The sequence below is a fragment of the Cnephaeus nilssonii genome (genome assembly GCF_951640355.1).
Source record: "Cnephaeus nilssonii genome assembly, chromosome: 8".
Lineage (NCBI taxonomy): Eukaryota > Metazoa > Chordata > Mammalia > Chiroptera > Vespertilionidae > Cnephaeus > Cnephaeus nilssonii.
Genome location: NC_137079.1, coordinates 33,519,813 through 33,534,579, shown reverse-complemented (window position 1 = coordinate 33,534,579; position 14,767 = coordinate 33,519,813). Strand labels below are relative to the sequence as shown.

Here is a 14,767-nt window from a genome sequence, read left to right as displayed (position 1 = left end):
GTTAGGAAATTCTTTTTAATTTTTTTCTTTTTTTTGTCTTTTTTTTTTCTTTTTTATGATTTTTTTTTTGTTTATTTTTTTGCTATACCACAAAGTCATAGCAATCATTCCTCTAATAGAAACTGACAGGACATAGAGACAGAACTATCTGATGAACATACACAATGACTAGAAATATATATATAGAGAGAGAGAGACAGTGAAAAGACTTAGTTTACCTCTGAGAAAGCATCCCCCAAAATAAATCCTGTATTAACAAGTGCAAAAAACAAACAAACGAAATCAACCCAAACCAAAACCAAAGCAAATTAAACGTCCAAACATTAAAACACAGTGTATAAAATGGTGTGAGAAATAGAAGTCACTTGGCAGCCTTTCAGTCAATAAAAAGCTGTGTTTGTGTCCTTGTTTGGATTCAGGCCCATCTTTTTCAGTGTTACCCTACAGGCCCTGCAAGAAGTGATTGGAGGGTAAAAGCACCCAGTCTCTGTGACATCTGACCAGTTGCGTTTTCATGGTGGGCCAGGGCTGCTCTGGTGACACTTGGTGGTGACACTCTGTCCTTCCACTGTTACTCCTCATTGGCCGAGCTTTCCTCCAGCGTGTTGATGCCTCCAAAGCTCAGCGCCGTGGTGTTCTGTGCAGCTGAGGCTGTGAGCACTGTATGTAAGAGAATCAGTACCAGAACACACAGTTTGAGTCTGCTGTTGCACAGTCTTGTTGCTGAGGAAACTGTGAGCGACGTCCTGTGACAGGAGCCACTGTTTTCCACCGTCCCTTTGGATGGGTTGTTTTTTTGCTCCTGTCTCCTGACGTCACAGCATTCTGGTTCATCATTGGTTAGAAAGGTCTCGTAGAGCCCTGCAGGATGAAGACAGTGGACGGTTAACAGGGAAGGAAGACGTGGGAAGGAGCTCATAGTAGAGAGAAGCTGTTACTTCAGCGTTCTGATCCACACAAAAATCATACAAGCAATGCAACATTTTGTAAAGGGAAGGAAAGTTAAGACAGTCTGGATAAATGGTCAACCATTCTCTCAAGCCAGCCCTTTTAAGTTCCTCACTGTGTTCTTTTTATATTCCTGGTGGTCATTCCATGAAAGTTCTGGGTTGTGATGAATACAGAATGAAAGATGTTATTAGGTCCAAATCAGAACCTGAGGTTCTGGATCAACTTGGTGACCAAGGACATGCAACCATCCTTTTTCTTTAACAGGAACATGACTAATTAATGCAATTGCTAAAGCAACATCAACTAGTTGTGCTAAATGAAATAACTAACCAATCAAAATATCATAGCTATAGGAACCATGTTTCCTAATGGCTTCCTCTCCTGCACCTCACCATTTCTTCTATCCCCCTGTCTTGGGGGACAGATAGAGAATAGGCATAACTATCTACACATCCAATGGGTGACCATTTCCTTTTGATTTATTTTCTAAATGTTTCTTTTATTCTTCCATATGCTATTCTATTGATGACTGCCTAATGGGACCATTTGAGGCTTAAATGAAATAAATAATGTAAGCGTATCTTTCGCCTAGACCACTACAGGAGGAGACACTCTCTGCTCTTGGTTTTCTCCACTTCCAAAAACTATCCTCCCTCAGCATTGCCTTTCAGCGAATGCCTGTCCATCTCACACCCTCACTCTCGCACTCTTTCTCTCTTTTTTATTCCCTCCTGGAAAGCTTCTTCTCTTGCTCCCTTCCCCTTTTCCTTCTTCTTTTAAAACTACACATTGTTCTTATTTTACAATTGATAGATGGGTAGTTCTGAAACTTTCAAAGTGGTGAAAAGAATAAAACAACTGGTGGCCTAGCCAGTGGCTCAGTTGGTTGAGGCATCATTCCATACACTAGAAAATGGTTGTGTGTTTGACTCCTGGTCAGGGCACGCCTAGGTTGTGGGTTCCATCTCCAGGTGGGATGCCTACGGGAGGCAACTGATCAATGTTTCCCTCACATCAATGTTTCTCTCTCTTCTTCTCTAAAATCCATAAAACATAACCTCAAGTGAGGGTGAAAAAAAGAAAGAATAAAATAACTGGCTAATCATTATCTTTCAACATTGTTTCTTGCTATATTATACATATGTCATGTTTTATATAGTTGCATAAACCATTTTTTTCACTGGACTGAAACACTGTCTCAAACTGATAGAATGAAGTTTCTACACAAATTTCATTATATTACACTCAAGCTTAAAAACTGAAAACTAAGCATGGAGCAATTGGAAGGATTAAATTAGATTTTGTATGTAAAGTGCTTGGCTCAGTGCCTATCACATAAATATGCTTTAAAAACTGGCTACCATTAATAATAATAGCAATTAATAGTGTCTCATGACTCCACATAAATAATACAATCTAAAATATCCTTTCCTCTCTCTCCAGACTCATCGCTCACTGTTCCAGCTATCCTGAACCCCTCCCGGCTCTTTTCAGAACACGTGGTACTTTCACCCAAGTCTGTATCATTGTCCAGGCTGCTTTCCTTCCTGGTATATTCTCCATCAACTCATACACCTATTCTCATTTTTTTCTTCAAGTTCAGCTCACAGGAAATCCCTGTGTGAAGCCTGCACACACATGCCTGGGCTGTGAGTGCATCTTGTGTATCTTCAAGAGAGCAATTATTATTAGTTCTTTTACTCTCAATTGCTCATTTTCATGTCAATTTCCTTACTCATCTGTCAACTTAAAAGCAAGAACTATATATTTTCAGCTTTGCGTTCCCAATGGATTGCAGAAGACCTGAGCAAAACAGATACTTGATGAGCATTTATTACATGAATAAACTCAATATATATTTATTTAATAAAAATAATCTATTAAATGATATATTATACACTGCAAACTTCAGTTTCTTTGAAAGAAATGACCAATATATCCTTATAATGATGCTTACAATATTCATTTCTTCTTAGGCATTCAAAGGTAAACTTCACCTTCGCCTAGATAGAATATGGAAAAAAAACTGAATTAATGAGGTCTGCAGCTGCGACATTTTTATTGTATGATATTTTCTTATATCATATAACTACTGGTAAGACTAATCATTTATTGAAGTGTAAGTTTTCCAAAATTATATTCTATACAGAGGAGAGTTTACAGTTAAGATGATAAGACTAGAAATCTAAATGTCATTTAGATCAACGTTTTAGAATGTTCATAGTCAGAAAATGTTTAATAATGTCATCCCAATAAGAAGGTCTTCCAAGTTAGCTCAATAGCTAGATTGCTGATTTATAATTATCAGTAAAGTCATTTCAGAAAAGTAAAGATGTTCATTCAAACAAACACATGTATTCTTCTTTTTGACAGACAAAATGAATACTCTATTTCCCCTGTGCATCTTGTAATTTGAGTTTTTATTCAGAGTTATACATGCATGTATTTTAACAACCAAATAATTCCATAAGACTTCTTACAAAATAATAAAAAAATTCCTCCCCCCATCCTGAATTATTTCTTCTTAGAGGCAATTGCAACTCTTTTAGGGTCTCTGTATTTATCGCCATATTGTAAATAGCCTGCTTTGTGCTTTTATTGAGTTTTCATTTTGAATGTGAGGATAAAACATTCATTCTCCTGCTTCCTCCAGCTTATATGATCCCCACCATACCACCACCATCCCCATTCCGCCCTGGTAGTGAGTTCAGTGTTCATTCTTTGCTTTATTAGGATGTTGTAAAAACAATGCTAATTCAGCCAAGTAGTAAACTTTAGTTTCCCATTATTAAACCACTTTTTTTCCTGGAGTAAATATCTTACAGTTTTCTATGTACTTATTAATTCAATCCCAAATATTTTACCAGTTATTTCAGTTGAGTCAGATGTTCTATCGGTTTTATCTTCCTGAAGAAATATCTCCTGGAGCCTACCATCTGGACTGGTTGATTTTTATGCCTGGTACATAACTACCAGCCTGAAAACCCTAATGAAGCATCCTCTTGGGATGCTTGCTGCCTCTCTCCTCTGGACTCCCTATTTCCTATATCCTCTGCCTCCTTTTTCAATTTGGTGGACCATGTCATCTAGTATCGTCATAAGGAAAAGCTCATGGGAGTAAATGTCTAAGATGCTGTATGCCTAAAAATGTGTTTATTTTGCAGCATATTTAATTGATTGTTTGGCTGAGTATGGGATTCTGGTTTAGAAAATCATATCCTTCAAATGTACTCGAGCATCACTCCCACATTAAGTTGTTGGACCTCTGGGACCTGTCCTTTAATTTTCTTATCTCATCTCTCCTATTTGATATCACTTCATCCCTTGCTCTGTTTTCTAGAGGATTTGGTGAGCTTTATCCTATAATAATTTCATTTGCTTTCTCTCTTTTTTTTCCCTACCATATTTTAATTTCCATGAGCACTTTTATGTACTCTCAGTGTTATTTTTTAAGTGTTCTCATTTCATAGTTGTAATATATTCTTTTATTGCTAGCAGATATTTGCAGCTATTTTATTTCTCATGTTTTATTTCCTCTCTGCATAGGCTCTGTTTTCTCCAAATCACTTGGTTGGTATTTCTCTCTCTCTCTCTCTCTCTCTCTCTCTCTCTCTCTCTCTCTCTCTCTCTGTCTCTTTTTGATTTTTTACATAGGAAGCCTACACATTCTAGATTGTCTGCCTACATGAAAAAATATTGGGATCTCAGCACCTAAAAAGGATTGTGAGCTGTGAGCTACACTGTAGGATGACCTGCCTCAACTGTTCTGATGGAGACATTTTTTAAATGACTTCCTTAGGTTGTTTGGGTTACCCAGAAAATATCCAATATCTGTTCAGGAGTGCGAAAGCTGGGCAGCCAGTTTCCTGAGAGCTAGATGGGAGAAGGCGCTGGGATGGGGTAGGGGCTGGGGGAGAATCTCAGCCTTCAGTATGTATGCAGCACTCACTTAATCCCCATTTGGGGCCCCTACCTGAACTCCTCCTGGTGTCACCCAGGACAATAATGCTCTGCAGTCATCTCGGAAAATATAGTTCCCACCCCACACACAAATATTCCAAGTCTTTTCTCTATGGTGAGGGAGGGGAAATTGCTAGGTTGGAGAGGTGGGCATGGGCTATGGAGATCTAACAGCTTCTTAAACATATTTTGTTGCCTTCTCCAAATGTCTTCCACTGTCAATTCTTATGCCTGGAGGGAGTCTGGGAATTACAGATGTGCAGTCTATAAATCTGGTTGACGCTTGGTTTCCTCTCTGCTGTTTCTAGCCCTCAGCAAAACCTTGAGCACACATTAATGTTCTTTCTTGTTTCTAAGAGGTTTTTGATTACTGTCTCCTTATCTATTTTTTCTATTCTTTTGGATTTATGCCTCAAACCAATTTATTTTCTTTTTGGTTTGCCTAGAAAATGGCACTGCTTTTTTCTCTATATCATTCAGCTCTGTCTTGAACTCTGACAGATGTCTGTTTCTCTGTTAGATACATTTATGAATAAACAGGACATACAGCCTGCTAAGTTCAGTGTTTCTTGCTTTATGTGATGGACGGTGGGGTGCATCACCCAGAGGTCCCCCAGGACATGGACACTTGCCCTTCCATCTGGGAATGCTGTAGGCAACTAGATCCCACCTCAGTGTCTCCCCAGAAACCACCTGTGGATGAGCCTTACCTAAAGTTTCTGGGACCCTGGGCAGCTGCCTTCAAGAATCAGGGAATCTGTGAAGGGCCATCCCAGCCTCAGACCTTTCTTTTTTTTTTTTCAATTTTTTATTGAGGTATTATATGTGTACATATCTTACCATTGCCCCCCACCCCACTCCCATATATGCCCTCACCCCCCAGAGTTTTGCATCCATTGGTTATGCTTATATGCATGCATACAAGTCTTTTGATTGATCTCTTATCTCCCCCACCTCTCCCTAACCTTCCCCCTGTAATTTGACAGTCTGTTTGATGCTTTACTGTCTCTGTATCTATCTTTTTGTTCGAGTTTATAATGTTCTTTATTATCCATAAATGAGTGAGATCATGTGGTATTTTTCTTTCATTGACTGACTTATTTCACTTAACATAATGTTCTCCAATTCCATCCAGGTTGCTGCAAATGATGAGAATTCCTTCTTTTTTATGGCAGCATAGTATTCCATTGTGTAGATGTACCACAGTTTTCTGATCCAGTCATCTGCTGACGGGCACCTAGGCTGTTTCCAAATCTTAGCTATGGTGAATTGTCCAGCCTCAGACCTTTCCCTCTTCCGAATCCTCCTTCTCTGACTTCCTCACAAGTGTAGTTCCCAGTGTCCACCCCAGTAAACCATTTGCACACAGACATGCTTCCCGGGGAAGCCTACCTATAGTGGCTAACTCTTCTCATCACTCAGAGGAACTATAAGAACATATTTCCAAATGGAAATAATAATTTCTTAAACTATGATCACATTGCACAAATATCTAAGTGATTAGGGTTAGAAAAGAAAAGCACATTTTCAGTTCATGAAACGCTGTTCTGATATATTTTGCTTACAAAATGTTCTATTTGCAATATATAATGAATCATTACCTGCTATTTGACATTAAATAAGAATAATTATAGAAATTATTGCTCAATCTTATAATACCAACCTCATGGAGTTTTTTGAGGATTAAAAAATACATATAAACTATTGAAAATAGTACCTGGAGGATAGTAAAATCTCACATAATATTTTAATTATTCCCATTATAAATTAGGAAGGGGGTTAAAATACATATAATTAAAATTCTTTTGCTGATTTCAATTAGTCTAACCCACTCACAGAAACACCTTGTTTTTCACCGCTCAGCACAATTACTCTATTCTACTATGGTCATTATAAATATTAGTTAAGTACAGGGAAGCCAAATATTTTCAGGAAATCCTTAGAATAAACACATGATATTATTTAAATATAATCCTTCATTATCCCAGCAATTTACCTTTTATCATCTTTAAATCCATGGAGTTATGAGACTAATTTTTCAAATATTTGTACTAGTAACTACTTTAATATATTTTTTGAATCCAAAAGTTTAGAAAACAGTGAAGTAAAAAGAGGAGGAAAATCACCCCAAATGTGAATTTGTTAGGATAAGAAAAAAAAAAACAAAAACAGTTGGAATTTATTTTCACCATTTAAAAGAATAATACAAACATATATACACATACATAACATTTGCATATGATACAAAGATTTTGAATTATTATTTTTATGTGGGGACAAACTGTAATCTAGTTTCGTCCTTGTGCATGTGCCTTTCCAGTTTTCCCAGCACCATTTATTGAAGAGGCTTTATTTTTTCCACTATATGTTTTTGGCTCCTTTGTCAAAACTTATTTGCACATATACATTTGGTTTTATTTCTGGGCTCTCAATTCTGTTTCATTGGTCTGTGTGTCTGTTTTTCTGCCAATACCTTGTTGTTTTGATTATTGTAGCTCTATAGTATAATTTGAAGTCAGGTAGTGTGATAACTTGGGCTTCTTTTTTCTCAGGATTGTTTTGTCTATTTGGGGACTTTTGTGGTTCCACAAAAATGTGATGATTTTTTTTGGTTCTATTTAACTAAAAAATGACACTGGGATTTTGATGGGGATTGCATAAAATCTGTATATTGCTTTCAATAATATGGCCATTTTAACTATGTTGGATATCCATAAACACAGGATATCTTTCCATTTTGTTGTGTATTTTTCAATCTCTTTTAATAATGCTTTGTCATTTTCAGTATATAGGTCCTTTACTTTCTTTGTTAAGCTTATTCCTAGGTATTTTATTCTTTCTGTTGCCACTGCAAAATGAATTTTTTTTCATTTCTTTTTCTGAAGTTTCATTGTTTTAATCTTTATTGGTCTCTTTATACTTTTCTGTCTATCATGTTCTACATCTATGAGTTTCACAATGATTGAAAAGGAGATTTTAATTAATTTACATTTATTTTGGATTTGAAGTGCTTGGTCTTGCTTTCAGTAGATAATAACATTTCCAAACATTTTTAAAAAGTTTCTATATCATTCCCTTTGCTTTCCATCATATACTGTGTGAGCATATTTAGATTCATATTTTCATAATTTGTTAAATGTATGCTGTTATTAATTTTATTAGAACTTATATTTTTAAAAATTACATCCATTCGAACCTACATGTACCTAATTAATAAGGAAATTAAATTTTTACTTCCTTCAACTCCTTGTCCCACAACCTCTTTTGTCTATAATCAGATGTTTTATACTTATTTATTGTCAAATTACTACCATTTTATGTCTGCCATCCCAGTGATTATTAAAAATATTTGCATATTGTTTTATACCAATCTCAATTCAGGGATTATTTATTTGCAATTAACAGAAATCCACTGGAGCTAAGTTATGTGAAAAACAACAACAAAAAACAGGTGGTGGGAAGAATATTAGAAAAATTCCAGCCTATTTAATGAAATACAAGATCAAGAGCATGCCAGGCAATATAAAGAACAGCATTATAGCATAACACGGAGTAGGGTGTGCTTCACCTGAGTGGCAAACATTGCACTGTAATTAATCTGTTGCCTACTGCACACCCCCCAACCCTTTGCAGGCAAATCTTTGCTGCTTTTTCAAGTATATGTGCATACATGACTTCATTGCTTTGCTCTCTTGGTCTGGATTGCTGGGTTCCAATAACATACTTCTAGGGAAGCAGATCTACTTGATTTGTTTTTCTTGTCCAACCAGCTACCCTCAAGAGAGATTCCATATAACAAACAAAGCTGCGAATATTTCTCTTGGAAAGAAAAGTGTGACCTCAGTATTTTTCTTCCTAGTCAAATGTGATATTTTCCCCTTGCAACTTGCAGGATATTTTCTTCATTTTCAAAATTTAAGAACGTTTTCAATTTGATATAATTTCCTTAATTTTGGCAGAATGAGGAGAAGCACTTTTATCTGTCAACAGAGTGTCCTTAAACTCAAGGTATTTCCTCATATATCTTTGATTCTTCCTTTCTTCAGTTTCATGTTTTGTATGTTTTCAATTTATCACATCCCCTGTCATCATTTTTATATTCTTCATTTCCACCTTGAACTTTGCCTTTGCATTCTTCAAGCTTATCTGCCACTTTGCTTTTCCCAACTTCTCTATGGTTGATATTGTACATGTATATAGATTTTCAGTTTTTATTGTCCTGAAATATTTTATTTTTTAATCTAAATCCATTGTTATGTTTTCCTACTTCCCAGCCAAATTCCCATTCACTCTTCTCTCCATATTTTAAAAGGTCCTTATATACTGAATTTTACTGAGAGGATATGATGATAAGTTTATCCTTGTAGTAACTTTTCTCAAGTGTATGCTATTCTGCCTCTCAAACTCTGTCTCCCTTCTTTTATTAGGTTCCATATTTCATTTATGTGTGTTAAAGGCTGAATCAAGTCCTCCAAAAGGATTCTTAAAAACCTAAGTCCTAGTACCATAGAAGATGACTTTATTTGGAAATAGTCTTAAATGACTTAATCAAGTTAAGTTGAGGTCATTTTGGGGCCATAATCCAATATGACCTTTGGATGTTTTTTGTTTTTGCTTCTTGTTTGTTTTTATGTTGGGAGTGATTACCTTCATAATTCTAAACAATATATTCATGCAACTATTTCTTATTCCAGTGATTTTTAGATCATAGCTAATTATTCTCAACTGAGATAGCTGAGTAAATTCATGTCACTATAATTATGTCTTACCCTATTATTCCCCAAAGTTGGCCAGTCATTGCTTTTGTTCTAAAACTACATTTACATTTTCCTGTTTTTTTTGTTCCACATGTTAAATTTAAAAATTGAAAGTAAAAAATAAAAGTCCTTAGATTTAATTTAATCCCATTTAATTACAAAGTTATTCAAAGTATTTTAAATATAGGCATGGGGAAAAGTAGATTTACAGCTGTTTGTATGGAAAATAAAACACTGGTTAATAAGTAATAACACAAGAATAAACTCTGTTTCACATACTCACAACTATAAACCTACTTTTACCCACCCCTGTATTAGGCAAAATAGAAGATCACTTTTTATACTTACCAGTTCATAAAATTTATGAAAATTTTGGTAGCTTTATATTTGAATTGTTTTTTATTTTTCAAGTAATCAGAAAAAATAGTATACCATCATCCTTATATCACTAACTTACCCAGATTTATAACTATACCAAGTTCAATGTTGTAATATGAACAGTTTACTTTTGTTGCACAGATATTATCTTATAATTTATTATTACTGTATCATCAACATGGAGACTCTATATTATCCTATTTCTTCTGTTACTTTTTTGTTCTACAGTAAAACTTCAGCTTTTCAGATGTGATGTATGGAAGGTAAACTTTCAAGAGTATATATATTTAATTTTAACAAACTTTATTCTGTTTAAAAGATATTTCTCCTGGGCATCACATCCTACATTCAAAATCTTTTTTTTCTAATAATGTTGGCAACACAACTTCACTGTGTCTTAGTATCCAGTGTTGTGTGTGAAATTCTTATTGATATTGTAACAAATTACTACAAATTTAGCAGCTTAAAACACCATGAACTTATTTAATCACAGTTCTGTATATCAGAAGTTAGAAGGGTTGACTGGTTTCTCTGCTCTGTGTTCACAAGTCCAAAATCAAGATGTTGGCAGGGCTGAGTTCTTTTCTAGAGCTTATAAGGAAGATTTGCTTCAAAGCTCATTCAGTTTGTTAGCAGAATTTGGTTCTCTGGGTGTGCAGGACTGAGGTTCCGATTCCCTTGTATGCTGTTGGCTGGGTTTGTTCTCAACTTCTAGAACTCATCTGTCCCCACTCCTTAGATTATGGCCCTTTCTCGACCTTCAAATGCAGCAATGGCCACAGAATCTTTCTCATTCTTCCAGTCTCTCCAATCTCTCCTTCTGCCATATCTTTCCGGTCTCTTATATGGTGTCTCTCTGATTGACTCTTCTGCATTCCGTGTTTTTCAGGGCCCATGCATTTAGATTGGGCCAAGGCAGATAATCCAAGATAATTTCCCCATCTCAAGGTCTATAATCTTAATCATATCTACAAAGCCCCTTTTGCTATGTAATACATTTACTGGTTCTGGGAATTAGGCCATGGTTGTCTTTTGAAGGCGGCATTATTCAGTCCCTCTGGCCCCCAAAGATTCACATTCATGCCACATGCAAAACACAGTCACCCTATCCAAGGTCCCCAAAGTCTCCACCCAATGCAGCATCAACTCAAAGTGCAGAAATCTCTAAATCTCATCAGTTTTAAATCCCCCCCCCCCCAATCTCATTATCTAAATCATCTAAATTAGGCATGGATGTGATCTGGGCATAATCCATCCAGGGATAAAATTTCTTTCCATCTGTGAAACTAGAAAGCAAGTTATGTTCCCAACGTACAATGGTGAGACAGGTGTAAACTAATAATTACAGATATTCTGCTTCAAAAGGGAGAAAATGGAAGAAAAAAACGGGTCCAATTCAAATTTGAAATCCACCTGCACTAACTCCATTAGGTTTCCAGACCTGGGAAAAATCCTCTGTGGTTCTCAGCTCCACCCTCTGGGTTCCACGCTTTGCCCCCTCTGATCTACCCTTCTTTTTTTTATGAACAGGAGTATACGTTTGCAGTTGAGTAATTTCATGAGCATGTTTCTTGCCAAATAATTTAGAAGGAAGGCGTCCAATAGCCAGCATTTCTTCATTTCACCCCGTCTCTGTCCCTTTTAGTCCAAGCTGGCAGTATTTTTGCTGGTCTAACGTTCTCAACAACTTTGTGAGAATCTTATCTGTGTCACAGGGATTCACTCCATTTGATAAGAAGCTCCTCCACGGATCTTTCCTAGATAATAGTTTCTCTATTTTTGGCTATTGCTCAGATGGCTGAGGGGATCTTTAATCTCTTCAGAAGCCTTTTGTGTAACTGAATACTCTGACCTTGCAAGCTTTCCGAGGCGTCAGAATGGTGGTACAGCCACACCCTCCAGTGTTTTGTTTTCTCTAGAATATGCTTTTCTGACCGCAATGTTTTAAATCTCTCACTGTCTTGGTAGACTGTAATTTTTCCAAATCATCAATCATGGATTCTTATTGTTTCAGTTTTCTGAATTTATTTTCCTATTTTTGTGTTTTAGTATAGGCAGTAAGAAGAAACCAGGTAACACCTTAAACATTTTGCTGGGAAATCCCCTTAGCTTATAGAGCCAACTTCACCACTTTAACCATTTCTGCTTTCCATGTAACTGCAGGACACAATCCTGCTAAGCTTTCTCATACAATATATCATGTTTCCAATTTCTATAAACACATTTCTCATTTCTTTCTGAGCCCTTATCCACAGCCTCTACAACCCCTATTTCTACTAGCATCCTATGCAAGGCAATCTGGGCTTTTTCTATCATGCCTCTCAAAATTCTTCCATCTTTCCCCACTGCCTACTAGCACAGCACTTCTATATTTCTAGACAATTGTTACAACAGCACTCAACTTCTAGTACCAAAATCTATATCCATTTTCTATAGCTGCTGTAAAAAATAGTCACAGATACAGTGCCTTAAAATGACACCCATTTATTATCTCACAGTTCTGTAGGTCAGAAGCCTGGGTTGGTTCGATTGGTTTCTCTACTCTGTGTCCTGAGGCTGAAATGAGGGTATTGGCCTTGATTATTAAGGTTGATAATGAGTAACAGAATACAGTTTCATGCAGTTGTGGAAGTGAGATTTCTGTTTTCTTGCTGGCTGTTGACTGGAGATTCTTAGCTTCTGGAGGCTACCTGAATTCCCTGGCTCATGGCCCTTTTCTCCATCTTAAAATCTAGCAACAGTGGGTGAGTTCTTCCCATGATTCTATTTCTCAGATCGACTTCATCTTTGTGGCCAACCCTTCTGTGTTCTGTGATTATACTGGGTCCACTTGGATGATCCAGGATAATCTCCCTATTTTAAGGTAAGCTGATTAGTAGATTAATCCCATGTGCAAAGTCCCCTTTGCCATGTAATGTAGCAGATTTATAGGCATAACATCAATGGAGAGCTTGGGGGTCAAAATCCTGCCTACCACACTGATATCCACACTCTCCTCATTTCATGAGGGCTTAAGTTTCTTATCCTCTATGAAATCTCTTTGAATACTTCATATATCTGTTGTATTCTAAAATTTGAAAAAGATATGTCTATATGTAGCTTCTTTTGCTAGACCCTTCTAATCTGAAACCATGATTTTCCTTCAAGGAATGCTTTGATAATTATCATTTCCTCCACTTCCACTTTTGTTTTCTTTTTTGTTTTGTTTTGTTTTTCCCCCATCAGGTTTACAGTCAGTGGATACTGATCCTTCCACTTAACATTTTACACTCTTGTCACCTTTAATTTCAAGTTTGTCCAGGAGACACAATTCTTCATAGGATGAGTGCATGGAGATCAATTAGACAAATTGCAGCTCCTTCCCTCTGACTCCCAAAAGTCCTTCCTGTGAAGGCTTGCTCACATCCATCTCAATAGCTCACTCAATGTCTTTAGAAAGCAGATAATGGTATTTGTGGGCAAACACCACCATTACATAGATAGGAATGGGAATGACCATATTTCCGCCAATAGTCTTTCATCCTCAGGGAATTTCTGGTGTTTTTATTCTGCTTCTCTCTGTACTCTCCATAAACAAAACCAAGATCATCAAAGGATCCTATTAGAAGAACAGTTCTCACCTCTGCTGAGATCTGTTTTAGAGCCTGCTCTGAAGGCTCTCCCAATTCTGGCAGTATTCTAAATGGTGCATCTGCCTTTTCTCATATATATATAAAATTTTAGTCTGTTTTAATAACATATAATTTTCTAGGTTTCATTACCTTTTGAATGTATCTTATTTTATAGTTTTTACTTCAATTTCCATAGGTTTAGAGACAGTTCAGAAGTAAAATTTTGACTTCAGCTTGCCTATTTGAACCAGAAGTCACACTCATACTCAGTATCAAGACAATTTTTCTTTTTCTGTAAATTATTAGTGTTGCAGAAACAGTTTTTGAAATTAGTGTTTTGACTTTAATAACTTTTCATTTTATATTTGCTACAGTAGTGATTTCACATGATTATAAATTAGGATTTATTTAGAAATAACTTACAGAAATACAAAATCAGCACTGGCATCCAAATTGTGTCCACTATTTTTTAAAGGTAAAGATAATAAAATAATGATCTCTAGAGAATTTGCTAATTTTCTAGAGTTATTTTATAATTGAGCTGGTAAAACAATATAAAATTAGAGGTCATGTAAAAAACACACATAGAAAACAATTTCCAAATCATAGTTACCATCTGCAAAAAGAATTAGACTTATGAATGTTTATATATTTATAGAGTATTATTTTTAAGCAAGGGAAAATTTTAAGTAATTAATGTATATATTTTAAAGGATTCGTTTTTTTTCTTAGTGGTGTAGGAGCAGGTATATCAGATATGTATGATGAATAAAGTCTAGCATCACTTTTACATCTAACTAATATTAATAACATTATATTGTTTTTCTTCTAATTGACATTGTTGAGAGTAAGGATCATTTATTCCCTCCATGCTGATACTCTAAACACCTAGCAGGCTGCTTATCTCCAAAAGAACATAAGTATTTGCTTAATGAGGGGAAGGGACTAAGGAATAATGCATGCACTAATACCTTGAGTTATAAGAGAATGTTTCAATTGAATACATTAGATAACAAAACAAATCAATGTAACCTAATGGTAAACTGTAAGTACACATATCACAGAGAAAAATGACACAGACTCTCAAGAACAGGCCATACAAATAAATAC

The 14,767-nt window shown here is 35.9% G+C and overlaps 1 protein-coding gene across 1 annotated transcript in view; it reads right to left on the bottom strand.

Annotated features, from left to right (window-relative positions):
- Positions 1–571: 571 nt before the first annotated feature.
- NALF1 (NALCN channel auxiliary factor 1) overlaps positions 572–14,767 on the bottom strand; it is a gene marked incomplete at both ends in the record, with an annotated part of 580,956 nt that continues 566,760 nt past the window's right edge. The window contains one exon of the mRNA XM_079779481.1: positions 572–861. Coding sequence (XP_079635607.1) covers positions 572–861 — 290 coding nt within the window. The remainder of the gene's footprint in view (positions 862–14,767) is intronic.